This window comes from Pteronotus mesoamericanus, unplaced genomic scaffold (assembly GCF_021234165.1).
Source record: "Pteronotus mesoamericanus isolate MK-2021 breed Mesoamerican mustached bat unplaced genomic scaffold, CSHL_Meso_final contig_94, whole genome shotgun sequence".
Lineage (NCBI taxonomy): Eukaryota > Metazoa > Chordata > Mammalia > Chiroptera > Mormoopidae > Pteronotus > Pteronotus mesoamericanus.
Genome location: NW_026555285.1, coordinates 6,147,128 through 6,174,227, shown reverse-complemented (window position 1 = coordinate 6,174,227; position 27,100 = coordinate 6,147,128). Strand labels below are relative to the sequence as shown.

General features: G+C 40.3%; 1 protein-coding gene across 4 annotated transcripts in view; it reads right to left on the bottom strand.

Annotated features, from left to right (window-relative positions):
* Positions 1-27,100, bottom strand: part of TSC22D1 (TSC22 domain family member 1) — a 185,690-nt gene that overhangs the window by 30,562 nt on the left and 128,028 nt on the right. Inside the window, exons 1-3 of one of the 4 annotated variants that reach the window (XM_054586368.1) lie at positions 15,619-15,854; positions 14,504-14,555; positions 11,936-13,326 (exon numbers count right to left, since the gene is read on the bottom strand). The exons of 1 other annotated variant lie outside the window; for it this stretch is intronic. In XM_054586368.1, the coding sequence (XP_054442343.1) occupies positions 13,069-13,326; positions 14,504-14,506 (261 nt within the window). In that variant the 5' untranslated portion in view covers positions 14,507-14,555; positions 15,619-15,854 and the 3' untranslated portion in view covers positions 11,936-13,068. Of the gene's footprint in view, positions 1-11,935; positions 13,327-14,503; positions 14,556-14,959; positions 15,333-15,618; positions 15,855-27,100 lie in introns of those variants that run through there. 2 more of the 4 variants (XM_054586367.1, XM_054586364.1) reach the window with 2 other exon arrangements.

The following is a 27,100-nucleotide window of genomic DNA, read 5'->3' as shown; positions in this document are numbered from 1 at the left end:
ATGGGATTTCCAAGGAGACACACTCGCTCACTCTTGCAACCCAAGGGCCACTTCAGACAGCTTGCTTGCTGGCCAAGCTCTCGCTCCCTCTGTTGAGATGTTCTTTTCCACTTGGGCCACCTCATCTTTTAAGACTCAGTCAAACCTACTTCCTCTTGGAAGGCTTTCCTGGCACCCATGGTCCACCCACTCCAGCACTGCAGGCAGAACTGGCCCTCTCCTCCTTGCTGTCATGCACACTTTATTCCAGAGGCTGTCTCTGTCCCTGCCCTGGCTAGAAGTTCCCTGAAGGCAGGTACCGGGTCATGTTTGCGGCCCCATCACCTAAAAGGCAATACTTACTTGCTGAACAAAGAAGTGAGGAGAGGAATGAATAAATGAATGCCCCTTCTCTCTTTTTCTCTCCACCTCTCACCAACTCTTCTCTTTCCCTTCCAATCACTTTTGGTTCCAGGGCTGTCTTGGATACTAACTCTGTGATCGTGGGTAAGTGACTTTATTCCCCTGAGACTTCAGTGTTCCCTCTGTAAAAGGAGGCGGCTGTGGAGGGACACCCACACCCTGCTCCTGTGTAATGTGTGACTCTGTTTTGTAACTTTGTAGGTGTCAATACTGCTGGGATAGGACCTCCTGAGGACACACTGTCTGTCCCAGGCGCCCATCCAGGACCAATGTCCTAACACTCATATCTAGTTGGTCGTGCATTCCTCTCAACTCTACAACTTTTATGTCTTTCAGTCCCAATCCCCCCAACCCTTTCCCTTAAACCACTGCTCTAACCCCAGCCTGCATTTTCTCACATGTGGACCATCTTAGTTACCGCCTTTGTGTCCTCCAGTTGTATCTGAGTCCATCCTGTTTTCTGCACAGCACCAGACTTCAGTCCTGGAGCCTGGTGGCTTAGGGGCAGAGGTTTCTGTGGAGATTGCAAGGTCCTGTGGGGTCTGGATTTGCTATTAGAACCAAAAGTCCTTAACTTGAATGGTTTCTTTCTACAAGTTTTTGTGATTCTCTCTTCAGTGATTTTCTCAAACTTCCAGCCATTGCCATCTGAAATTTCTGTGCAGATCCCCCACTTCCTAATTCACAAAGGGCAAATTTGGTTAGTAGGAGGGGGATGTCCAGTTTCCCTACACCTGCACTGACGTGCATTTGCATCCACATCTACTTTCTTGTCTTTTCTCTGAGAAGACCTGATTCCAACACTAGTGTTGTGGTTCCAATTTCTTGCTTCCTCAGGGATTGTCAGTTATTAATTGAGATTGATAAGTATGTGCAAATGTCTATTTTAATTTCTTCCCTTGATCTTCTGTTTAGTTGTTTCTCTGCCTCTCCTTTCTCTTCCAGATAAGTTCCTTAGAACGCTGATTCCCTCTTAGTAACGTCCCTTCACCCTCCCCCCGCCTTCATCACTCGGCCCCTCACAGCAAGTTTCCGCTCCAGCCCACCTGAACATCTCATCTCCTTTACTTGTGGACCTCCACAGATACTCTTCTGTTGTTACTCTGTCCTGACATCTCTCAAGCACATTACAATGTCACCTACACTCTTTTCCTAAATTTCCTTGCTTTCCAGCCTCACCTGCCTCTGTCCCCTGTTTTCTCCTCCTCTGTGGGTGGTTCTTCTTCAGCTCCTCTTTCAGGCAGGTTTTCCCAGGCTCCATCCTTCACTTCTCCTCCCGGACTAGGCTATTCCTGAGCAGCGCATCGCCCCCAGTCTCACCTCCACTCACAGAAACGACCCGACCCTGCGCTCACTTACTTCAGCTGTGTTAATGAAGGCAGGCTCACAACCCCCCAGCCAAATGTCTGGGGCTTGGCAGGTCAAGTTTACTTTTTATTCTTTTTGTAGTTCGTTCTGAGTTGGGAGGGAGGTTGGGGAGGGGGTGTCCTGCTCCACATAGACATTCAGAGGGCAGCTCCTGCCGCCATCTGTAGCTCTGTGCTCCCCACACCCTCACAGCCCTCCCAGTCAGCTTGGGATGCCCAGAGATTGTGCCCAGTTGCTTCAGGGCCATGCCTGCGGGTCACATCCCTGCCGTGGTCCGTTACTGCCTGGGAAGGGGAGGGAGGGAGCCTGGCTGTGCTCTGGAGGAAAAGCTTGGGCCCCGGGGAGCAGCAGAGCCTCTGCTGAACAGCCTGGATCTCTCCCGCAGTCGCAGGGCTGTCAGCCAGACTGGCGAGAATAAAGCTCCTCTGAGATACCTACCTGACAGGTGCCTCACTCTACGTACTCGAAACTAAGCGTGTTTAAGCTTCTAGGCTGGTCTACTTTTCTATACCTGTCCCAGTGATGGCATTATCACCCACCAATTACCACAGTCCTTCCCGCCCCAGCCTGACATATCGCTTCCTGGCGTGCTTCCTTTCTTGCACCTGAATTTATTTCAACAACTCAGTAACAGGTTCCTTTGTGTACAATCTCATTCCCTGTTAATTCTTCATAAATGGACTTAATATAGTTTTTCTTCCCTACAATTCCTTAGCATGATTACAAGGCCTTCCAGGCCTGAGCCCCGTCCCCTCTCCCACCCTAACAGCCTAGCTGCAGCTGGAGGAAACCAGCATTCCTCTGCCTGTTCACAAGATGCCCCCAAACACTCCTCCCCTTCCTTCCCCCACACAGCCCTCCCCCTCCCGCCTCGTGGCACTCTCCATTTTTCCCTAGAAGGCACAGCTTAAGGATCACTTCCTCAGGGAGCCTTCTATGACCTCCCCAGATAGAGCTAACCACTACTTCCCTGTAGATTATTGTGGGTCATTTTACAGAATGGGCTCAACCAAGAGGACCAGTTAAGTACACCAAAGAACGTGTCCTTCACGTTCTTTGGCATCGGTAAGATTTTCCACATGCTAATGGACTCAGGTTGAAACTCTGGGAGGTGGGCTCTAGTACTTTTCTTTTTTTTTTAAATCTCACAACAGACTTCTCTTTCGTAGGACTCTGAGAATTCAAAGTATGCAACAATAATTGTTCCTGTGGGAAAAAAGTTAAACAGAATCCCAGTCTGTTGACAAGGAAACAGAAAGTACCTGTATTAGTTAGGGGACCCTCTAGTTTGCAAGTCACAGTAAACCTAACTTAAATCAGCTTCAGAAAAAAGAACAATGTGGAGGGGGGCAGAGGGAGGGCCCTGCGTGTAGATGTGGCTTCAGACCAGAGGACTGCGGCGTTCAAATGAGTCGCAAGGAGCAACATCTCTGCCCAGCTTTCTTTACGCTGCCTCCATCTTCTTGGTCCACAAAAGGCTTCCGCAGGAGCCCCAAGCTCTTTGGTCAGGGCAGCAGCCTATAAGCGGTTCATTTTCAAACTGAATCCAGCAGAGAGAAAGAGCCTGGGACAAGATTTGGAGACTTTTGTGGGCTGAAGTTGACTCTGACTGGACCAGGTTGGGACACTGTGGCCAGGAAAAGGCAGATGTTGAGCAGGGCCATTTCTGTAGCCGCACAAGGGGTTCCCAAAGAAAGGCAGGAGAATGAACTCAGCAGCAAACAGCAGACGATATTCCAGCACCTCTTCTCAAAACAAAATTAGAAGATCAAAGCCTTCTTTCTGAAGCTATGTCTCTTCCCTCCTCCCTCAGTTATCCATGTTCCCTGCACTGTGTTCCATGATATTGAGGGAGATAGTCTTTGCATTATAGTAATTCTTTATATATCTGTGCCTCTGGACTGGGGCACCTCAGAAACAGGAGTGCTTTTACTGCTGTATCTATGGGACCTAGGGGGACTCCCTCAGCTCAGACTACTGTGGGTGCTTAATTAATGTGGTGGGTTTTATGAATGAGTAGTAACATCCTTCATAGGAACATTTCATCCTCCCGTGCTGGCTTTTCAGGGACAAGTGGCCATGCTCTGCAGTGGGAAACGCAAGCTATCTCATCAACGCAGTGGATCATCTGGTGCCCTGCTGGACAGGGAGAAGGGGGACTACTTGCCTTTGTGCTGTGTATTCACCTATAGGTTCTCTGACTCAGATGGTACTTATGCTTCCCTTTGTAGTGCAAATTTCCTTACAAGGACGCAGAAGTTTCTGGGTCCTGCTAGCCAAGCAGCTTGACAGACTGGGAAGAGTTCAGGGTAGGGTGCTGTTTATCACTCTTTTCTAGTGGGGCGGGATTTACGTGCCAGCCCTGACCTGCACCACCACATTCACCCCTCTTTGGGACACACGCTGCGGAAGGGACAGAATGCCAGTGCTGAGGCAGCCACGGGCCCCAGACTCGCTCCACGGGGTGGGGCTGCCTGGCTTTAGAAGTGGTTGAAATGGTGGCTAACAGCACAGACCCTGGAGTCAGACACAGCTGGTTTGCATCGCATTCATCAGCTCTTTACATTGACATGGCAAGTTATTCTCTCTTCTTTTGTAATTAGGGTAATACATTCTTCACAGGGCTGTTGTGAGGATTAGATACTGTCATTTCAATTGATTAGCACACAGTAACTGCTCAATAACATGCAGTAACAATAACAAATGGGTTCCATTTTCCTTTCCTCAGAGGGAGACTGCAGGTCTTCATGCTGTGACCCAGCCTAACCATTCCATATCTATGAAGGAAAAAGCATAATTCTGCTTATTAACAACACCTTGTACCTATGAAGAAAAATAAAACCCAAGAGATAACAGAACAAGTTCTAGGTGTTTTCTTCTTTAAGAATCCAAATTATGTGAATTTTAAAGATATTGTTAAAATGAGTTGTCACAAAGCTTTATGAATCAGGTGTTAGAGTCTGGCTTTGGGTCACAACCTCAACTGCCTAAGTCAAGTATGTAACTGGACGAGTGACACATGATGACACTTGGCAGCATGGGGCCATCACAGGAGTGGTGGGCTCTGGCAGGCTGGAGGCCACAGTGGGCAACAGCTATGACTCAGCATCAGCTGATTATCATCATGAAGGAATATATATAGACATGAGGTTGCCAGAACTTGGAACAATATCCAAAAAAAACACTGTAAAAGCATGTCTGAAAGTCAGCTCTGGTTAGTAGGCTTGAATGGCCCAAGGATCAAAAAATTGTGAGCTCTGACCTTAGCTGGCTTTTTGTCACTGGTGTTTTTCAAAGTCAGTTACACTTTACAAGTTCAGCAGGACACTTCTCACTGCATAGCATTGTTTTTCAAACTCCTAGGAAGATATTTCATTCTTTATCACATGGGAAGGTATTTGTTTTCTGTAACTATGTAAAAAGTTATTTTTCTCCTATGTTGTTTTACAGCTTCTTCAAAGTCAACCTCAGGATTCACCTCTTCTTGGAACTCCTCTGTGATATATTCAACTCATCTAGCTCTACTTACAGCCCCTTGGTTCTCCAGATCCATTACAGAGCAGTATTGCTTCAGGCAGTCCATGTTTGTGTGCCAGTTAAAGTAACAGACTGAGAAATGTATGTCTGAAATGTGACTGAAATTTGTTCTTATCCTCTTGTAACAGTTCTGAGAAGTTCTGGGTTGGGGGATAAGGAGACAAGAAAGGGGCTCTGTGACACTTAGTCATTCAGGGGCCCCGGCTGGTAAGGCTGTACCATCTCCAGCATGAGGTTTACACCGTGGTGGTAGAGTTGTCTCCAACCAGTGGCCTGATGGTGAAAGAGCAGAGGATTGCCATGGGGAGTTTTTATGAATCAGGAAATTACAAAATAGCACGTGTGCCCACACTCCTTTGGCTTTACATGGGCTCACCCAGCTACCAAGGAGTCTTGGATACTGCCATCTATGGACCCAGGAAGGGGACATTTTTTTGGTAAACGCCTACCAGTTTCTGGCATGGCCCTCCCTTTGGATTCAAATACCTATTTTTTCTCTTCTTGCCCTCACAGAACACAGTCATCCTTTCTCACAGGCAGCAGCCCAAAGTCCCATCCAGCTAGTACATCCCACTCAAACTCCAAGATCACTAGGTGAGGCACAGGTTTGAGTGTGGCTCCTAAAGTCCTAAAATTAAGACAAATTTATCGTGCCTTCTGGTGACAATCACAATGGTGGTGCCTTGGCATGACAACTGTGATAGCATAGGACTCCCACTGGAAGCATGGTGGGGCACAGTGCGCCCCGGCCCTCAGCAGTCATGAAATCCTGTTGGTCAGGCACTGAGGAGACCCCTTTGCCCTGGCAGTGGGAATTTCTTGATTACACTCTGATTCTGCTCTCCGGGTAGAAACCCTGGCTCATTATTCTCTAAAACACGAGGCTCCTAGTTCTGGGAGGTTTTCTCGTCTAGTCTCCTCCATGCCACACATGAGAGGGTGTGGGGGGAAAATGCTCTCCTTGTGAGCTATACAGCTTGAGACACTTGTTTCACCTAATTCCAGCTCCTGCAAGTTTGTGGGTCTAAGGGTCCATTGAAGGTTTCAACATGTTTAAGTCTGACCTGGCTTGTTTTCCTTGGCAATAAAAGTCCCTCAAACACTTTGTAGGCTTCTCCCCCATTTTTATCCCATCCATTCAGTGTGTCAGAAGCAAGACCTAAAATATTTCTCTGGACATGATTGTGTTTTGTTCGTACTCTGTCTTGACTATCCTATCAGCAGAACACTGAGCACCTGGAAGTTATCTAAAACCAAAAAGGCACATATGGGGAGTCCATACCCTTTATCCCATCTTTGCTAAAGGGCTGAAGTACCTTATCTAACTGAGAAGTCTTAATGGGCTTTTCCTTAGTCTTATTTCAAACTCCTAAGTATCTAGAAGCAGTAGATGTGTCCAATACTAGACAGCCCCAAATTTCTGCATCTTTATCCCCTTTCCTTTCTCCTGAGCTCATTTTTTTTCTTCAAAGTCTTTGCCAAACACAATAGAGTCACAGGTCACTGACTTTCCAGCTCCTCACAGCTACACTCTCACTAACACATGGGCACCCCTCCTAAGTTATCACAGGCAAGAGTTTTAGAAAATGTTTTTGCCAGTTCACAGCATGGGTCCCAATCTCTTAAGCCTCCAATAGTTTCATTATCACCCACCACCCCATGGTCAGTGCTACACGTTTCAGGTTTTTGGACAGCAGCACCCCGCTTCAGGGCACTCAAGTTCGTTAGTTTGGGTTATCCACTGGAGCAAGCAGATTCTAAAATGCCTAATGGCTGACACACTCTTGCCCATGTGACTGTGCTGGCTGGTTCCAGGTTGGTAGGGGAGGGCACTCCATAGTCCTTCAGGGATCCAGGCTGACAGAGGCTCTGTCACCTTCGAGGACACCAGGTAGTCTCCATTGGTCAGTGTTAGGGGAAGGAACACAGGAGATCCCCAAAACCAGTTTTCTTAGGGCCAAGTCCCGAAGTGTTTTGTCACTTGGGCTTTAAATCCATTGATTAAGATGGATTCTCATGGTCGCACCTAACTTCAAGGGGCTGGGAGATGTAATTTAGCTGTGCGTCCAGTTAAAAGAGGAAATGGAAATGGGATCTAGGGTAACCAACTTGTGCCTGTTTGCCTGGGCCTTTCCTGGTTTTAGCATTGAAAGTTCCACTTGCCGGGCAAACCGGTACTGTTGGTCATCATCGCATCCATTCTCTCCTTGGGAAACTGTCTTCTGTTTTCTTGGTCTCCTAGTCTGCCTACACACTACTATCAGGGCATGAATTGAATGTACTTGACACAAGAGGGCAGATTACTTTAAATGAAATATGTTATTCCTGGAAATTTGGGGCATGTGTGATACAACCTTTAGCTCACCCATAAATGAGTCAGCTATAAGATGTAGTGAAGGAGTTTATATCACCATGAGCAAATGCCAATTTAACCAAAATACCAATTTAACAAGAGTTCTTAAAAGAACTCCCAAAATGATTTTTGCCAAAGGGTTTATCTGAGAAAGAATAGAGAAGAAATTACTGTTATTATATCACAAAAGGAAAATTTCACCAGAGCACGAAGTACCTCATTTATATTAAAGGCCACTCCATAGGCTGTCCCTGAGGGCAGAGACTGTGTGCCTGGTTCACTATACTCTATCTCTGGCACGTAAAAGGTACTCAGTAAACAGTCTCTGAATAAAGTAACACATAACGTACCAGAGAGCCTGTGCCCATGTTCAATATAATCAAAAAGTTGTTTTGCGCTGAAGGATGAGCAGCCACTTAGGATAGGAGACTGGCTCTCAAAACAGGTACAGAAGATAGGGAGTGGAAACTCAAGGCCTCTGAGCCACATCAGCATAGTAGGTATGCTTTTGTTTCGTCTGCATAGTGTCCAAAAATCAGAAATTTTCAGAGTGAGCTTAGATCTTGAAAAATTGGAAGATCTGGTGACACAGTGCTTGAATTCCCACACGGCAACAACTGACAACTGGTCGCCTTAATCTGTGGATGGAGCACATACGCTCCAACTGCCACATTCACTACCACCTCCTGATGTCTTACTCTGTCTTCACTCAAGGAACTTCTGCCATATCCCATAGACATGTTTCCAAAACACCTGGATTGAAGCATAGATTTATATTGCAATATTGTAGTAATTCTGCACATTGTAAAATGGCCACTGAACCTTCTAACAGTTGTTGATAAAGGCTGATTATTAACCCTGGTGACTTTGGCCCTACCTCATGGGCATTACATGGCCCTGTTTTACATAGAGCTTTGCTCTGTAAGAAATCAGTAATTTAAGGTTTATATATATACACACACACATACTCCACCACCAATATGATTTTCAAACATGAACAATTCCCAACAAATCTTTTCTCTAACCACATAAAGTAGCTGCCTTTAGGTATTATTTTTATTTAAATTGATTTTTTGGGGGGGCAGGGGGGGGAGAGAGAGAGAGAGAGAGAGAGGAAACTTGATTTGTTTTTCCACTTATTTACACATTCATTGGTTGCTTGTTTTATGTGCCCTGACCAGGGATCAAACCAGCAACCTTGGTGTATCGGGATGACTCTCTAACCAACTAAGCTACCCAGCCCAGGCTAGACACTATTTTTTAAGATACAGAAGAAATGGTGTACTTCTATCTATATTCTACATGGCATTTTAAAAATATTTCTGTAATAAAATTTTAACAACCACCACTATTATCAAGTGCTAAATCAAAAGTTATTAAATAATAAAACTGGCACAGCTTTATTCCTACAAAAAATACAAAGTTAAATATATGAACAAACATGAACAAGAGGATGAACGACTCAGAAATAAAAGGCTAATGTTCCTTGACCAATTGCTCTGAATCCAACTACTGGTGCTATAATTGCTACTGCTTTCCAACATTACCTTTACAAAAACCCTAGAGAGAGAGCATGTCCCCATTTTAGCACACATGTAAAGTCACCTGCCCAAGGTCACTGGCAGAGCTAGGGTTAAAACTAATTTTAGCCCAAGAAGTGAACAAAAACAGCATATCCCCCCGCCCCCCGCCACCCCGCCGATGCCACCCCAAAAAAGAATAAAGGTATTGCACAAAGCAGAGGATTGTCAGCATCCTATGGCAGGGCAGAATCTTCCTGATCTGATCCAACTCCTTATTGTACAGATGAGAAGGGACCTGAGATGTTCCACTCCTTGTCCAAACGTTACCCACTGGCCCCTCAGCTCTGTGCTCTCCCCACACCCGTGCAGGAAGCTGACTGCACAATCTGCTTCCATGTTCCGCTGGTGGGCACATTTGTCCATTTTCAGACAATTTTATCTGGAGGGAACTTCATTTTCTCTGCCTCTGTTTCTAACCTTTAATGCCATTATCGCTGTTGGAAAATAGGTTTTTGTCAGGTCCTTGGTAGCTCCAACTACGTATTTTTTATAAAAGAAAGGCAGGGTAGTGTCTATTAAAATCAATTTCATTTCTAATTTTAGTTTTAATTACCTTTTATACATTTCTTATGTAAATTTAAAATTGATTCTGGCATTACCTATTCATCACATAATGAAACATAAATTTTTGCTTTATAAGGATGCTGCAAAGCACAGAATTAACTGAGTTATGAACATTATTAATTTGAAACAGAAAGCAGACATGCATTAAAATCATGTAAAATTCCTTCTGTTTCTCCTTCGCTGATCAGAGGTCTCTGCTGCTGCAACTGCTGATGTCATGAACACCCAGTACTGGCACAACATTCCATTCCCGTTAAACCCTTCCTGCTCCACGGAACATTAAGTATGAGAGCGTCAATTATATAATAAGTCACAGGCCAACAAAGGTCTAATCATGTCTGTAAACAAGTAGTAAAATACCTTTCAAAATTACCTTAAACATCTTGAAATATAAGTCAATCACTTAAACTAGCAGTATGCCACAGGAGGCACACCAGTGTGCCATAAGAATTTTTAAAACATGCAATAGCTGACTACTTAGACAGGGACACCAACCTCAAATTCCCTTACATTGTCAAATTTAAAAAATGACAACAGCCAACACAATAGCCATCCAGTGTGAATCAATCAAACTTACACCAATATTTTGTTTAGATCGGCAAAAAAATACATTGTTTGGTGTCCTGCAGAATTTTAGTAATTAGTTTACGTGTGCCATGAGATGAAAAATGCTGAAAATCGCTGACTTAAAGCATGTTTAGTGATTATTAAATAAACGTGTCGAAATAATTTAACTCATTATTTCACAATATTCAGCTCTCAAAATGTCACAGGAGTGCCACATTTTAAATAAAAAGGCGCCAAATTCCATTAAATAGCCTGGAAAAACGTTCTCTATTATCTTAATAATACACTGACATAAAATTTCTCAACGTTTCCACAATAACCACCGTTGGTATTGAGTATCTTCATTGAAAACATAAAAGATGAAATGGCTGTAGATTTCCAATCACTATAGTTTTCTTTTTAAAAGAAATATAATTACAACGTAAGTATATCTTTAAGTCAATTATGTGACCTTAAACTAATATGACAAAGATTTTTTTTTTAAGTCCTCTCCAATTTCCCTAAACCATCTTTATCGCAACTGCCAGCAGCCTGTGGTGGTCAGCACTTACTGCTTCACCATGAGCTCTGTCTCCACACCAGTTTCTTTGAGCCTTGTAACAACCCACACCATCCATTTCTTTTCTGGGAGCTCTGATGTTTCAGTCAGCTATCCATCTCCCAACAGCTCTACATTAGAGAAATAAAGGATTCGGAAAAGTTAAGTTCTTGTTCTGCAAGGTCTTAAATATGCCTTAGGGTTCAGCAATGCCCTGATGCCCGCTGAGGGGAGTAGGCGTGGGAAAGGGCCATTGCTGAAGTCCTGGGGCAGATTCCAGAGCTGCTAAGGCCATCCTGTTTAATGTCGCAGGAGCTGGCACTGCTCCTAGAAGAGTGGGACCCTTCAGGCTCACTTCTCAGGTGCCCATTTGCTTTAGAATTCCATCACATTTTAAATTTAGCCTATTTTTCAGCCTTAAGGAAATCAACTGGGAGAGATGCCCTTGTTCATCCGGACCCACCTCAAATTCATAAAGGAAACCCCTGGAGTCATCCTGTCTTCAGCTAGGACATTCCCATGAGCGGGAGCCTCAATCCACACTAGGAAAGACATCCCAACCCAAGGTATTCTTAAAGCAGAAACTAGCTTCTCTAACATCCATCTTTTTAATCTAAATCTGTTTAGTGGAATTATACACAGAATACGAATACGTCTCATTCCCCTCTCAGCTACTCAACACTGAAAGGTTAAAAACTCCTAGAAATTTAGAGCCACAGGGGAATGTAGAGATTATCTCTTTCAATGCCCCATGTATCAGCCCTGAGAGGTGAAGCCACTTGTCCCCGTCACACTAGTCTGAAGAACTAATCTCTGTCTCCTTCACTATGTCTCTCTGCACATTCTGGCTGAAATAATGCAATGTGTATTTGCTTTTACCTCTGCAGTCAAACCACTAGGACCCCTCCTTTGCCTAACCCTTTTACTCTTCTTCAGGATTTTACTAGTCAAATTGTTGTAACGTTACCTAGAAATAGTTGTGGAAACGACTGCAATTATATTAACACTGTAATATGAAAACACTTGTTTATCAACATTTTATATGCTTTATTGAAAGTTGACAAGTGCAACAGTTAAATACAGTGACACCTTACAACTGTGTAAAGAACATGCACAGAAACATATGCATATAACTACTATACAGGTAATATGCAGAAACCCCTACTGGGAAATTCATCTCATTAGCTAGAACTGATCATTTTTCAAAGTATTCAACCAGCTCAATCGAAAGACTTCAGTGAACAGGGATTACTTCAAGATATTCAGCAGCTAGAAGAGTTCAGATTACACAAAGTGACTAACTGTCAAATTCTCAAAATTTCTTTAGGTGTGGTTTTCTCCACGTAGCATTTTTTTTAATGTAGATCTCTGTATAAAGACAATCCACCACACCTCTTCAGACAGACAATGAGACATCTAAATTTCAATCTGTACAACCTAAGTAGTAGTTACAGTCCTCTATTGTACAAAATAGTTACACTACATACACAAATATATAATAAGCAAAACATCCTTCATGGTAAGATAGCCTAGGTCCCAGCTAGCTGTCACCTTTTAGTCACTCTTAATAGTTTTGTGTCATCCACTGTTTCAGAAAGAGGCACACAGCACTATTGTTTTTCATGGATTTTGGTGACAGTCATCAATTTGTACAATGAACTGTTTCCCCTCATTTTAGGCAAGACTATGCACCAGTCTTTCCTTTTACCCCTCCTTTCAGGTTCCTCATGGGTAGAAGAGGAGAGAGGACAGTCCAGTGGAGCTCCACTGCTCCGTAACCCCATGTCGTAAACTACGTGCAAGCAGGAAACAACTCTTGCAAGTAAGGATGGGGAGCAGGGAAGGGATGGAAAGGCACACAGCTCCTCAGCATCAATTAAACCATTTCTCAAATATCTGCCAAGCTGCACGAGGTCCCAGTACATCCACGCTAATTCTCTATTCACCTTTAATTCACCCAACTAAGAAATTTCTTCAAGCCAAAAGCGTATGGGTGTTTAATACTGGAAAAAAGAGATAATGGCATATGTCAGTCTCACGTCTCTTTTGCAGCGAGCAATGAAATGGGTGACTGTGGAGGCAGATTCCCCCTAGTACATCATCTCCGGTCTGTCGAGTTCAGACAGCAGCAGCCAGTTCTGCGGGGGCACAGGAGGCTATGCAGTTGGTCCTGAGCCCTGGGACGCTGGCTGGGCTGGGGGCTGTGTGGTCCCCTGTGGCTGTGTGGTGGCAGGGGGGGAGCCAGTCTGCAGCTGGGCCTGAAACTGGGCAAGCTGCTCAGGACTGGCCAGTGTCTTCAGCAGATTGTTTTCCTGCTCCAGCTGGGAATTTTTCTCTATTAGTTCTTTGATTTGCTCTTTGAGGACCTCCACTTCCTCTCTAACTGCGTACATCAAATGACTTTTCACCAGATCCTGAAAGGGAGAGGGGGAAAAAAGGGTTTAACTTACTATTTACTATTTCCCAGACTCCGTATTTCTAAAATATTATTTTGCCTAGCTCTCCCTCACCATTTACATATCTTGCTTTTAGTGTTCATTTAGCAGCACCAGGGGAAATCTGAATGTAATCACAACTGTACAATACACAAGCTTAATGTATAAGTGATCAACTTTTGAAAAGTCTATGCTTCCTTTGCAGCAGTTAGCCAGCAGTGCAAACAGTCAGGTTCCTATTTGAGATGGCAACGTGCACTGAGGCTCTAAGTCGCCCAGCAGGAGCCTGGCCACAGGGATGTCCGAGCCCGCAGCAACTGTAGCCACTCCCCCGCCTCCAAGCCCCTCCTTCCCCCGCCCGCCTGCTGCCGCCAGACCTCCTCCCTCAGCACCGGCTGCAGCCAGTTCCTACGGAGCGTGTTGCCGCATTTTCCTCTCTCCACCCTTACCCCTCCCCCTTTTGAGATTATACTGACATCACAGAAACCTGGGCAGACGTTGCAACCAATGAGAGCTCGATTTATTTATAGCTCCGAATTAAAGGTTCGGAGTTTGCCTAGCAACAGTGGGAAGAGAATCCCGTGAGAAGAGCCACAGGCGCTGCTCCAATAACAAAGAACAGCCAAGGCGGAAATAAAAAATAGGAGAAATCCAGGCGCAGGCTGGGAAGACAAAACTTTTTTTCCGGATTCGTCTTTATTGTGCAGTAGCCTACATCACTGGGATCCATCTGTGTCCGGTCTAGATGGCCCCTCCCCAAGATCCCCACTTCTGGGGCCTCCCCCCACAACCCCGGGCTCCCTAGTAAACCTTAGGCTTCCTAGTAAAGCCACATCCCTAAGAAACGTGCCCACCACCGTAGGACACGCAGGGCCGGCGATTCCCTAGCAATTCCCCAGCAAAAAGTGACTGCACAAATCCCGAGGTTGTGAGAAACTGGTCTTGGAAAAAACACAGAACATCCTCGGTGCCCCTTTCTCTCTCCCCGGCAGCCTCGCTGCGTGGCTTCACGCTGACAGAATGGGGGCAGTGCAGGCATTTCTAATGTATGCAGAGCCATCACCATCCTGACTGGCTGCACGGGTTCCATCCCAAGGCAGCTCGCTTTTTGTACTGTGCCCACATTTAGTACAAATGATTTTTAATCAGTACATACCATAGCTTGCTCGATTTTGTTGTCAATAGCTACGACACTTGCACCAGAGGAGCTGGAAAAAAGGGGGAAAATCGATAAATGGAATTTATCTTAAATGTCCCACACACACACACAAAAAGGATTTCCCAATTTGTGATGTTTCTAGCATCATTTCTGAAATATTCTTTAAGGCTATGTAATATATAACCCTCCACAAAACATAAGTCACTCTCTTAACTAATTAATATCCAGAATTTCCCTATTTTTGTGAGCCACAAAAAGCTAAATTACATAATGTGCTAAAAGCCTGTTCTTTGGCCAGCCTGGCGAAAAGAAGGCTTCTCTAAACATTGCAAAAAGCAACATCCATATCACTATGCTCTCAGCAATGGACAAAGGAATTCGCCTGGCTTTCACCTGCATTATTACAAGTATCTCACGAGTAAATTTAAAGACACTATCCCAGCCGACATTTACCTATTGTCAAGTCTCACAGAGGCGTTTTCAGTCCCCAGCAAGGATGACAAGAAAGAAATTGAAAAATGTCTCAGTTGGTAAACTCCTAGATCCATCGCCACTGGTCTACACCATTGGGATTTCATGCAATTGCAGCCAAAAACACCCTCGTGGAAAAAAAAAGGAATACCAGCAGCCTTGTTTGAGCTAGATAAAAATCTCCTAGCTTTCTGCAGCCCAGGGAGAAATAGAAAACAGCTGCCCTAATTTAAAAGAGACCCGACTTCTGGGGCTTGGCAATCCCAGGAAGGTGCCGATCACAATACAGTGCTGAGAAGCTTCAGAGATCGGCTGCCGGGCTCCACTAGGATCTAGACTAGAGCTCTGGTCTCGGTGCAAAATATATGCAGGGAAGAGCCGCCGCAATTGGACAACAAGCCATTGGAGCCGCCCCTTCTCCCTTCCCCGCCCGCCTCCCGCTTCGCTGCTTTCCCCCCCACCCATTCCCCCGCCCCCAGCTTCCCAATCCCGCTCTTCTGGTGGGCTGGCCAAGGCCGCACTCGCAGGAGCTGGGTGCTGGGCCTCTAAGACCTCCAAAGCCTCGAAAAGCCGGACCACTGCTTCTGTTAAAAACGTCAAGGGTCCCGGAAAAACACGATTGGGGCCCCGCACATGCTTACGTTTATGGGTGTCAGACCCCAGTCCACGGAGCTGCCTGTCCCCGCGGCTGCAGAACGGCGAAAGCTTCCTATTTGCAACCAGAACCGTCTGAGCTACTGGGCATGCCCAGTCCCACCGCTAAGACTTGCAGGAGGCTCGAGTGTCTCGATTTCAATTATCTAGTTCTTACAGGCAGCAGTAAAGGGAGGATTTTATAGGTGGTTTTATTGATAAAGATAATAACTGTACTATAATAATAGTTTTTTAAAAGCCAGTGCATTTTAGAGTGAAAAATCACACTTGCTTTTTGAAAAATATCTTTCCGTGAATTTATTTGTAGAAAAATAAAAAACAACAAAAAACGTAACATAGTCTTCCAGGTGTATACCTATTGAAACAAAAGGGAATCTACCAAATAAAATCAAGTGAATCCTCCCAAAATGTCTCTACAGCCATAAACCTTAAAATCTCATCTCTTCCTCCACTTATTAGCTAGAAAAGTCAGTCCACAGGTTGAATCATCCATAGATCTGTTTTCATTAAGTCCCTAAGGCAAGATTTTGGGAGTTCAGTGGCTATTCCTACAAACTCAATCCTATAGAGGGGCTGACATACTATGAAGTATGTATTCCACCATTTAGCTGCACTGACCAAAATAATTCCCTTCTCCAAACCCAAATCAAGAGATCAGTGTGTAAAACAGTTTAGCCTGTTATATTTCCTCTATTAATCTGAAATATTTTCAGGGACACATCAAGTGAAGTTACAATTTAACATACTAAAAATCTGAGGTCTTAAATTTGCTTATAAATTATAAAATTTCTAAGTCCATACATTTAAGGCAAATTTAACCTCTACAATACTGCCCTCTAATGGCATAATACTATAAAACCAGAAACCAGATAAAACCATTAGTTTTCTAATCCATAGGTTGGTTGTATAATGATAATTCCAACATAAAATTTGACCATAGAATATATACGTATGTATATATATTCTATTTACAAACAAACATACACATATGGAGCTGCCTTTCCCCTGTCAAACTAGCATTCTCCCTCACGCACTATCCTTTTAATTTAAGCAATTTTAATTGCCACCGGAGCCTTTCATACATTCTTTTAAGTTGACCCAATGCTGGCAAGGAGCATTCGGTTTCAAAAACTGTACAAAGTTATTAGGAACCAAATCTGATGAGTGTGGTAGATGATGGAAAGGGCAATTCTCTTTTGGGTTAAAAACCAAAATGTGACTGACTATATAGCATTAACATTTTTTATCGTAAGGTTCATATTATTCTCCCAATTTTAAAGCTTTGTTTTTGAATAACAAGTAAAAGTTGTTAGCATATTTATAATGTATAAAAATTAATACATATACCCTCTCACAATAGAAATTTATTCAAGGACAGCACCCATTTTTGGTAAAAAGAAAGAGTAAGTGGAGCAGGCATATGGTCCCTATGTCTATGAATGCTAGACAGATTACTTACTACATAGTAGTTCCTATATTTAAAAGTTAAAGTTATCACTAAAACTATCTGTAATTAAGTTTATTTACATATTTGAACTACACAGGAAAAAATTAAGGCATCATCTTAAGCTATAAAAAGGGCTGAAAAAATAAAACTTTAAGGTCATACAAAGGAATAAATTTAAAATTCCAGCTGAAGTTTAAATTGCTGAATTAACTTAACTGTATTTATTCACGATGTTCTTGAACACAAACAGAAAGAAAAATTGGTTTCGTTTTCATTTCATTCATTTCAACTGATCGCCCATTGTATTAGGCTACAGAAGCCAAAACAGAAGCAACCATAGCCTGTTTAATCCATGTACCTACAGAGGAACATTATAGTTATCTACAATATTTTGCTATTGTAAGTAAAATTATAAGAAATGTCATTGTACATACATCCTTGGACATTTGTGTATATACTTCGGGAATATTTGCAGGCCAAAAGATACAACAAAAAAGATTAGAAACACTTATTTTCATATATTTCAAGTATATGTGCTAATTTCCTTTAAACATAGCTTTTTAAATGCAAGCTAAAAAGATAATTTTAAAAAGAAGGCAAAAGAATTGGAGGAAAGCTCCATGGAGGAAAACTCATAGGTCAGAAATTCCTGAAGCACCGATGGCTAGAATTACTCTTAAAGAGTCTCCTCTTTGTAAGACAAAATATCTGAGTCTAGTGCCTGCCCAGAGTTCAACAAAGACCAGCCCAGAGGACAGGGAGGATACTACTCTGCCTCCAGGAGAGAGTCCTAACGGCATGAACGATAACAATGATCTTCAGGCATTGGACAGAGATCAGGTCTCACTTTCGTGGGAAACGTGGAAAACAGGAAACAGCGGGAACACTTGAGATCGCGTGTTTTGTTGTCATTATTGTTGTAGTAGTATTTGTTTTTCTGTTCTGTTTTGCCTAAAAGCCTTTTTACCTGGATTCCAATTCAATCACTTCTGCATATTAACACGTATGCTTGGATATGAGAAGAGGCCCAAGGGCAGGGCGCCTGTATTTCTAATTCAGTAACATGTGCTTTTCTTTCAAACTTGATCTGACTTGATCTGCCTCCAGGAGAAAGTAACAGTTGGGGAATCAATCCATCACTCAAATAGGATAACCTATATCACCCTGTCCAAACTTTACAAATCTAAAGAGACTGCGAGGAAAGAGGCTAAAGAATGCTGCCCTGTGCCCAACAACTCTGTTGTCCAGGGACTGCAGGTCACTTCCTCTTTCCTGGTTTATTCTCACTGGGCACTGAGAACAGGGTAACCAGGTTTAGCGAATGAAACCATCGAGTTCTTAATTACAAGTGACTTGCAAATAAATAACAAGTAATTTTTAGTGTTGGGTCCCACATTCTGTCCAAACAAGAAGCAATTCAAAAGAAATCAAAACAAGGAAATTCAACCTTACTTTAAAAATTTCTTTGATTTCTATAGAAAAGTTGGAAGACAAAGTTGACAGAATCTTCTAAAAAGTAGAACAGAAGAAAAATAAATGGAATCAAGAGATAAGAGACTATGGGATGAATCTAGGAGGTCCAACATCAAAATAGAATGAATTCCAGAAACACAGAGCAAAGGGAAGGATATTTTTTTTAAGTTAAGATTTTTTTCCAGAACTGAAGGAGCCAAGTCACCATATTAAATGACATGACCACCACAATAAGTGAAAAAAGCCCTACGCCAAATAACATCATCCTGAAACTAAAGATCACTCAGAGAAAATCCTAAAAGCTTCTAAGCAGAAAAAATAAAAAACAAAAAACTAGTATCAGAATGGTTGTGCTGGCTGCCAAAGAAGAATGGAGAAAATGTCCTTAAACTTCTGGAAGAAAGATTCTTCATTTGGGCAAAAATCATCTACGTGTAAAGGTAGAATAAAAACATTCTCATATATTTCAGAGACCAAGACTGAGACACAAACCTAGAAAAACGTTGAACAAAATGAATAAATTCTAGAGATCTCCTATACAACCTTGTACCTATAGTCAACAAGACTATGTTGTACATTTAAAACTTTGTGAAGACCATGAATCTCAGGTGAAGTGTACTTACCACAATAAATAAAATTTTTAAAAATAAGAAATGTTATATTCCAAAAGGGGAGAGGCGGGCAGACAGAGGCAGAGACAGAGAGACAGAGAAAGGCACGGCACGCGTGACCTGGGAACCCTGGAGGGAAGGAAGGGATTCAACAACAGGACGATGGATAAGGAAATCTCAGGATGGGAGCTGCTCACCGAGCCTAAGCAGCACCTGGTCTGCAATGGCGATAGGAAGACGGAAGCTTTTGGGAGGGAGAGCTTCAGTGGGAATAAGCAGAGAGATGATGACTTAAAACATGTGAGCGATTCAAAGAGGCGGGGGAGCTACAGATAAGTAAATGACAGATCTCATGAAGCAATTAGTTAACTATGAAGACAGTTTTACAGAAAACAAAAGCAAGAAAAATAGTATGCTTACAAATAAAATTTACATGATTATATTAATTTTTTATTGGTTTAACTTTGAAAAGGTAACTGTGTTGAAAGGTGGTGGGAATAAAAATGTGGTAAGAATGGTTTAAAAGTGCTAAATCCTAACCTACTAGCTGTAGCTTGATTAGAAAATAAAACTGAAAAAGGAGAAAATGACAGTGTAAATATATTACACAGATGTGTGTAGGTAAACATGAGAAAACATAAAAATGAAAGCTGGCTGCTTCTGAGGAGTACACTGGGGAGCTAAAAAAAAGAGCAACTGCTAATGTTTTTTCTATTCACTCTGTCTGATCTTTAGGTATGTACAGGTATTGCTCTGATTGAAAAAACACTTTAAAATAAAAGAGAGAAAATAGGGACTGCAGAGGTTCCTCTGCTCCCAGGCTTAAGCTGAGCACTAATCAGTATATGCATGAGAGGGAATTACCTGAGGCTAAGGAAAGGGCCATGCCACAGAAGCAGAACAACTTTTGGAAATTATATAGGGTCAGGAATAGTTGGTGTTACTACCAGCCTGAGTGAAAAAGACTTGTAAACACAGGGCACCAGATATTCAGAAAAATTAGTTCTAGACTGAACAGTGTTTTGGCATTGTGTGCAGTTAAAAAGGAAGACTTGAAAAGATCAAACTGTTTCCAAGTAACTTAATTTTGTCCCAAAGCAAAGCTCAAGGATATTAAATGAAATACAGTTAGCATTCAGTAATTCACAATGTCTGGGATCCACTGAAATGTGCCAGGCATACGAACAATTGAGGAAATATGACTCCTAATGAGGAAGAATATCAATCAATCAGAATGACCCAGATATGACAAAGATGATACAATTTCTACAGAAGAACCTTAAAACAATTATAACCATATTTTACATGTTCAAGGAGGTAGAGGAAAACATTAGCATATTAAGTAAAGGTATGGATGGTATAAAGAAAATCCAAATTAGATTTGTGAAGATGAAAAATACAATGCTTGAGAAGAAAAATACACTGCATGGGATTAACAGCAGATTAAACAGGGCTAAAGCAATATTAGTGATACATTAGCAACAGAAACTATCCAAAATAAAACTGAGTAAAAACTGAAAAAAGAACAAAACAAAAAAGGAAGAAAGTAATATTAAATTGTAGGCCCGTTTCAAACAAATATATGTATTTAAGTCCCTAAAGAAGAAAAGAGTGAAGGAGAGAGGAAGATTTGAAGAAATAATGACAATTTTCCTCAAATTTTATTAAAACAATAGATCCAAGAAGCTAAACAAACCTCAAGCAAGAGAACTGTGAAGAAAACTACAAAGTAAATCATAATCAAATAGTTTAAAACTAGTGATAAAGAAAAAAGGCCTTAAAAGTAGCCAGAGAAAAGAAGTAGATAATACACAGAGCAACAAAGGTAAGAACGATGGCAGCGCTGGAGGGAAGCTAGACAGAAACTAGATAGAAGACAGTGCAGCACCATCTTTGCACTGCTGAAAGAAAAATTTTAAAAAACCCGTCAACCTACAATTCTATGTCCAGTGACAATATCTGTCAAAATGAAGGTGAGCCCTAGCCAGTGTGGCATTGGTTTGAGCATTGTCCTATAAACTGAAAGGCTGCAGGTTCTATTCCCAGTCAGGGCACATGTCTAGGTTGAGGGTTCATATGAGAGGCAACCCATCGATGTTTCTCTCTCACATCAATGTTTTTTTCCTCTCTCTCTCTCCCCTTTTCTCCTTTCCTCCTTCCCTTCCCCTCTCTCTAAAATCAATAAGCATGTCCTTGGGCGAAGATAAAAAAAATCCATTTTTTTAAATGAAGGTGAAATTCATTTTTTTCAGACATCTAAAAGCTGGAACAATTCATCATTGGCAGACAGACCTACACTCTAAGAAATTTTAAAATAAGTTCTTCAGGCAGAAGGAAAAATGATACCAGAAGGAAATCTAGATCTACACAAAAAATGAAGATCATCAGAAATGGTAAATAAGTGGTTGAATACAAAAAAATTCCCTATTTAATTCTCTTTTAAAAGATAATTGATTGTTTGAAGCAAAAATAACAATGTATGGGAGCACATAATATACGTAAAAGTCAAATGAATTACAAAGATAGGACACAGGCCAAGAGGCCTTCTAACTTGAAAGAAGACTGTGATAAGTTCAAAATGTGCAGCTGACCCTTAAACAAAGGAGTTAGAACTGCACAGGTCTACTAATGCCTGTACTGTTTCCACTCTGACTACTGTGGCTCAGTAGGTTGAATGTCATTCCCACAAGCCGAAAGGTCACCAGTTTGATTCCTGGTCAGGGCACATGCCTGGGTTGTAGGCCAGGTCCCCAGTTGGAAGCATGTGGAAGGCAACTGACTGATGTTTCTCTTGCACATCGATGTTTCTCTCACACATTGATGCTTCTCTCCCTCTCTTTCTCCCTCCCTTCCCTCTCAAAATAAATAAATAAAATCTTAAAAAAAAAAAAAAAAAAACAAAACCAAACCTGTACTGTTTTGGATTCTCGGTTGGAAGTCTGTAGAAACAGGCCAACTATATACATTGAATTGATTCCCCCATTTTATACAGGGATCTTGAGCATCTATGGATTTTGGGATCCACAGAGGTCCTGGGACTAATACCCCAGATATGAAGGGACAACTAAGTTTTTGTGGAATCAAAAGTTATATGCAATTTTTGACTACTCAAGGGTCCATGTCCCTAGCCCTCCTGTTCAAGCATCAATTGTACACTACAAACTAAAACAACTGAAATAGCAATACAAAGAGTCATAGTTAATAAGTCAATAATGGAGAGAAAAGAGAATCATAAGAAAATATACAATCTAACAGAAGGTAGAAGAAGAAAAGAGTAATAAAGAACAGAATAAAAAACAAATAGCAAGATAGACTTAAACCAACTATAGCAATAATCACAATAAATGTGAATGCTCTCAATTAAACACCTTAATTAAAAGGTAAAGATTGTCAGATTGGATTAAAAAAAAAAAGACCCAACTATATGCTGCTCATAAGAAATATACTTTAAATATAAAGGCACAAATAAGTAAAATAAGATGATGCAAGAAGATACTCCATTTTATCAGTCATAAAACACTAAAGTGGCTATACTAGTCAAATAAAATGGACCAAAGATCATTTTATAATAAATAAAAGGGTCAATTCATCAAGGTCATAAAAATCCTAAATGTTTATACACTAATAACAGAGCTTCAAAAAACATAAAGCAAAAACTGACAGACTTGCAAGAATAGAAAAATCCCCAAGTAAAGTTGAATTTTTCAACATATTCTTTCAATAATTAAAAGAACAAGAAAGCATAAAGTAAGACTATAGAACACTTGAATCAACCACATGACCTAACTGGTTTTGTAGAACATTCCATGAAATACCAGAATACATACGCATTTCAAATAGACAATGAATTTTTACCAAGAGACCATATTCTGATCCATAAATTAAGACTCAATAAATCAAAAAGGATTCAAATAATATAAAATATGTTCTATGATCATAATGATATTAAAGTAGAAGTCAATTACAGAAAATTATCAGGAAAATCTCCATATTTTCCGATAACGTTACTCCTATCTATATAACCCAAGGGTTGGCCCTGACTGGTGTGGCTCAGTGGGTCAGGCATTCTCCCACAAACCAAGAGGTTGCCTGTTCGATTCCTGGTCAGAGCACACTGGGATGCAGGCCAGGTCCCCAGCTGGGAGCGTGCAAGAGGCAACTGACTGATGTTTCTCTCACACATTGGTGTTTGTCTCCTCCTCTTTCTCCCCTTCCTCCCCTCTAAATAAATACATACATACATACATACATACATACAATCTTTATAAATAAATAACCAACCAACCCATGATTCAAATAATCAAAAGAAAAATTAGCAGGTACTTTGAACTAAATTAAAATAAAAATACAACGTATTACATTTATTGTAATAAATTTAACAACTTAGAGGAAATGGACAAATTTCTGGAAAGACACAAACTATCAAAAAACTCACCCAAGGAGAAATATATAACAAATAGATCTATTTTTAAAATTGATTTGCAGTTTTAAATCTTACTACACAAAAAACCTCAGGCCCAGATGGTTTCACTCGTGAATCCCACTAAACATTTAAGGAAGAAATAATGCCAATTCTACACAGACTCTTCCAGAAAATTAAAGAAGAGAAAATGCTTCCCAACTCATTCAATGAGACCAGCATTAGTCTAATACTAAAATCAGACAAAAATATTATGAAAAAAAGAAAAATAAAACTACAAACAGCCCTGATGAACAGATATAAAAATTCTTAACAAAACTTTAGCAAATGAACCCAACAATATATAAAAAGGGTAATAAATATATCATGACCAAATGGCATTTATCCTGAAAATGCAAAACTCATTCTACCAAAAGACTAATGATTCACTCTATCAAGAGTCTAAAGAAATAAAAAAAGAAAGGATCATCTCAATAGATACAGAAAAAGCAATTTGACAAAATTCAACATCCATTTTTGATAAAAAATAAAACTTACAGAAAAATATTAAAGGGTTCATCCTTGGCCTTGATAAAGGACAGCTATCAAAAAATTTAGCTGATATCACACTTAACAGTAAAAGAATAAGTGGCTTCCACCTAAGACTGAAACAAGGCAAAATTGTCCACTCTCAGCACTCTCAGTCAACATCATACTGGAGGTAATTGGCAGGCAATAAAGCAACACACACATAAATAAAAGGCATACAGATTAGAAAGAAAAATTAAAACTATCTCTATTCTGTTTATAGATTGTTTATGGAGAAAATCCCAAAGAATGCACAAATAAACTACTAGACCTAACAAGAAGCATGTCTATCAATGTCACAGGATATAAATTCAATATAGGGAAAAAAATCTATCGTATTTCTATATATTGCCATAAATAACTGAAATTTTAAAGTTTCACTTATGGCATCATAAAAATACATGAAATAGGTATAAATCTAAAAAAAAAGTACTGAAAACTATAAAACATTGGTGAAAGAAATAAAAGAGACCCAAATAAATGGTGAGGTATACCATGTTCATCTTTAAAAGACTCAATACAGTTAATATTTCAATTCCCCTACCCCAAACTAATGTATAGATTCAGTGTAATCCCAATCAAAATCCCAGCAAGACTTTGTATAGAAAATGACAAAATTTTTTTTAAAAATTTAGATGTAAAGGCAAAGGAACTGGAATAACAAAAATAATTTTAGAACTAAGCTGAAGGACCCCACTACCTAATCTTAAGACTTTCTGTAAGGCTACTCTGATCAAAACAGTGTGGTATCGGTAAAGGCCAAACATATGAGCAATGAAGCAGAACAGGGAGGTCAGAGATAGACCCACACATATATGGGAAATTGATTTCGGACAAAGATGTAAAGTGATTCAGACCAGAAAGATAAATCTTTTCAACAAATAGTGCTGGAACAACTGAATAGCTATATACAAAAACAAAACAAAACAAAAACCTACTTGATCCATTCCTCCCACCATATGAAATATTAAATTCAAATGGATCATAGACCTAAATGTAAAATCCAAAACCATAAAACTTCTATAAGAAAGCAGGAGAAATCTTTGAGACTTTGGATTAGGCAAAGATTTCTTAGGTATAACAACAAAAACACAATCCATAAAAGAAAAACATCAATAAACTGAACTTTATAAAAAATGAAGAATTTGTTTTTAAAAGACACTGTTACAAGAAGGAAAAGACAAACTATACACCATTATTAAATATTGCAAATCACCTATCTTATTAAGGACTTATATCTAAATTACATAAAGATCTCTCAAAACTCAATAGCAAGAAAACAGTGTAATTTAAAAAAATGTGGGCATGAGAAACTTTATCAAAGATATATGAATGATAAATAAGCACATAGAAAAATTAAACATCACTAATCACTATAGAAATGCAAACTAAAACCATAATGAGAGACCACACACACCTACTAAAGTCAAAATTTTAAAAAATTTAAACCTAAAAATACCAACTGTTGATGAGAACACAGAACAATTGAAATGCTCATATATGGATGGAAAGAATGCAAAATAACTCAAACCACTTTGTGAAACAGCACTGTAGTTCCTCATAAACATAGACACACTTTCCATAAAACCCCAAAATCCTACATTATTAATAACCTAAGGAAAATTAAATTTATGTTCTCACAAAAAATCTGTACATTGAGTGGCTTTATCATAACTAATCAAAACTAAAAACAACCCAAATATCATTCAACTGGAGAATGGATAAACTGTGATACATCTGTACAAGGGAATACTATTCTGCAATAATAAATAATAGAAATAATAATAATAGAAAGAAATGAACTGCTAATACGTGTAATAACATGTCAAATATAATGTGGTAAGTGAAGGAAGTCAGACTCAAAAGACTGCAAACTATGATTCCACTTATATGACATTCTAGAAAAGGCAAAACTAGGGGGACAGACAATAGAACAGAAATTGTCAGACCGTTGGGATAAGAGAGGGGAAGTTTTTTGTAGGTGATGGAATTGTTTCATATCTTGATTGTGGTGGTGGTGCTGCAACCACTGTTTGTGTTTGTCAGACCTTATAGAACTGTTTACCAAAAAGAGAAAGTTTACTGTGCATCAATTAACTAAAAAATGAGAGGGGTAAAGAGTGGCTGCCTCTAGGTAGCAGACTGGGGAGAATTAAAAAAAGGAACTGCTATTTCTTTAAATTTTACTTGATATATACACATACACACACACACTATATATATATAAAGTATATATATATCTACTTGATATATATATCAAGTAGAATTATATATATATGTGCACATGTATTTTTTATTGTGGTAAAACACATATGACCTAAAATTTACCATCTTAATCATTTTTAAGCATACAGGTCAGTAGCAGCAAGTATATGTCCATCGTTATGAAACAGATCTCCAAAACTTTTTCATTTTGCATAATGGGTGAAACTACACCCATTAGACAATTCCCCTCCAGCCCCAAGTCCCAGTAATCACCACTCTACTTCCTGTTTCTATAAATTTGACTACTTTAGAGCCTGTACGTGTATTATTTTGATTAAAAATACTTTAAAGTAAAAGCAAAGTAGAAAAAAGCTATTACAGAAAAGTTTTAATCCAAGAACTTAAATACTTTCATTGAAGACAGTTAAAAATGCCTACTTTCTAACTACTGTATTTTGCCATTAATAATGCACACGTTTTGCCCTAATTTTTGAGGGAAAAATAAGGAATGTGCATTATATATGGGTATAATGACTACATACCATGGGTATAAAAATGGGTATAATAATCCTGTGTATAGTGCACACATAAACATGGGTGCACTTTTTACATGGCAAAGTACAGTAGTTAATTGCTCTATAACCATATGAAATGTATTATTTAGTTTGAATTTTAAACTCTAATTTTACTTGGTTCATAAAACTATCAAGTTTGTTGGTGATTAATCTGCAAGAGAACTAAGATAT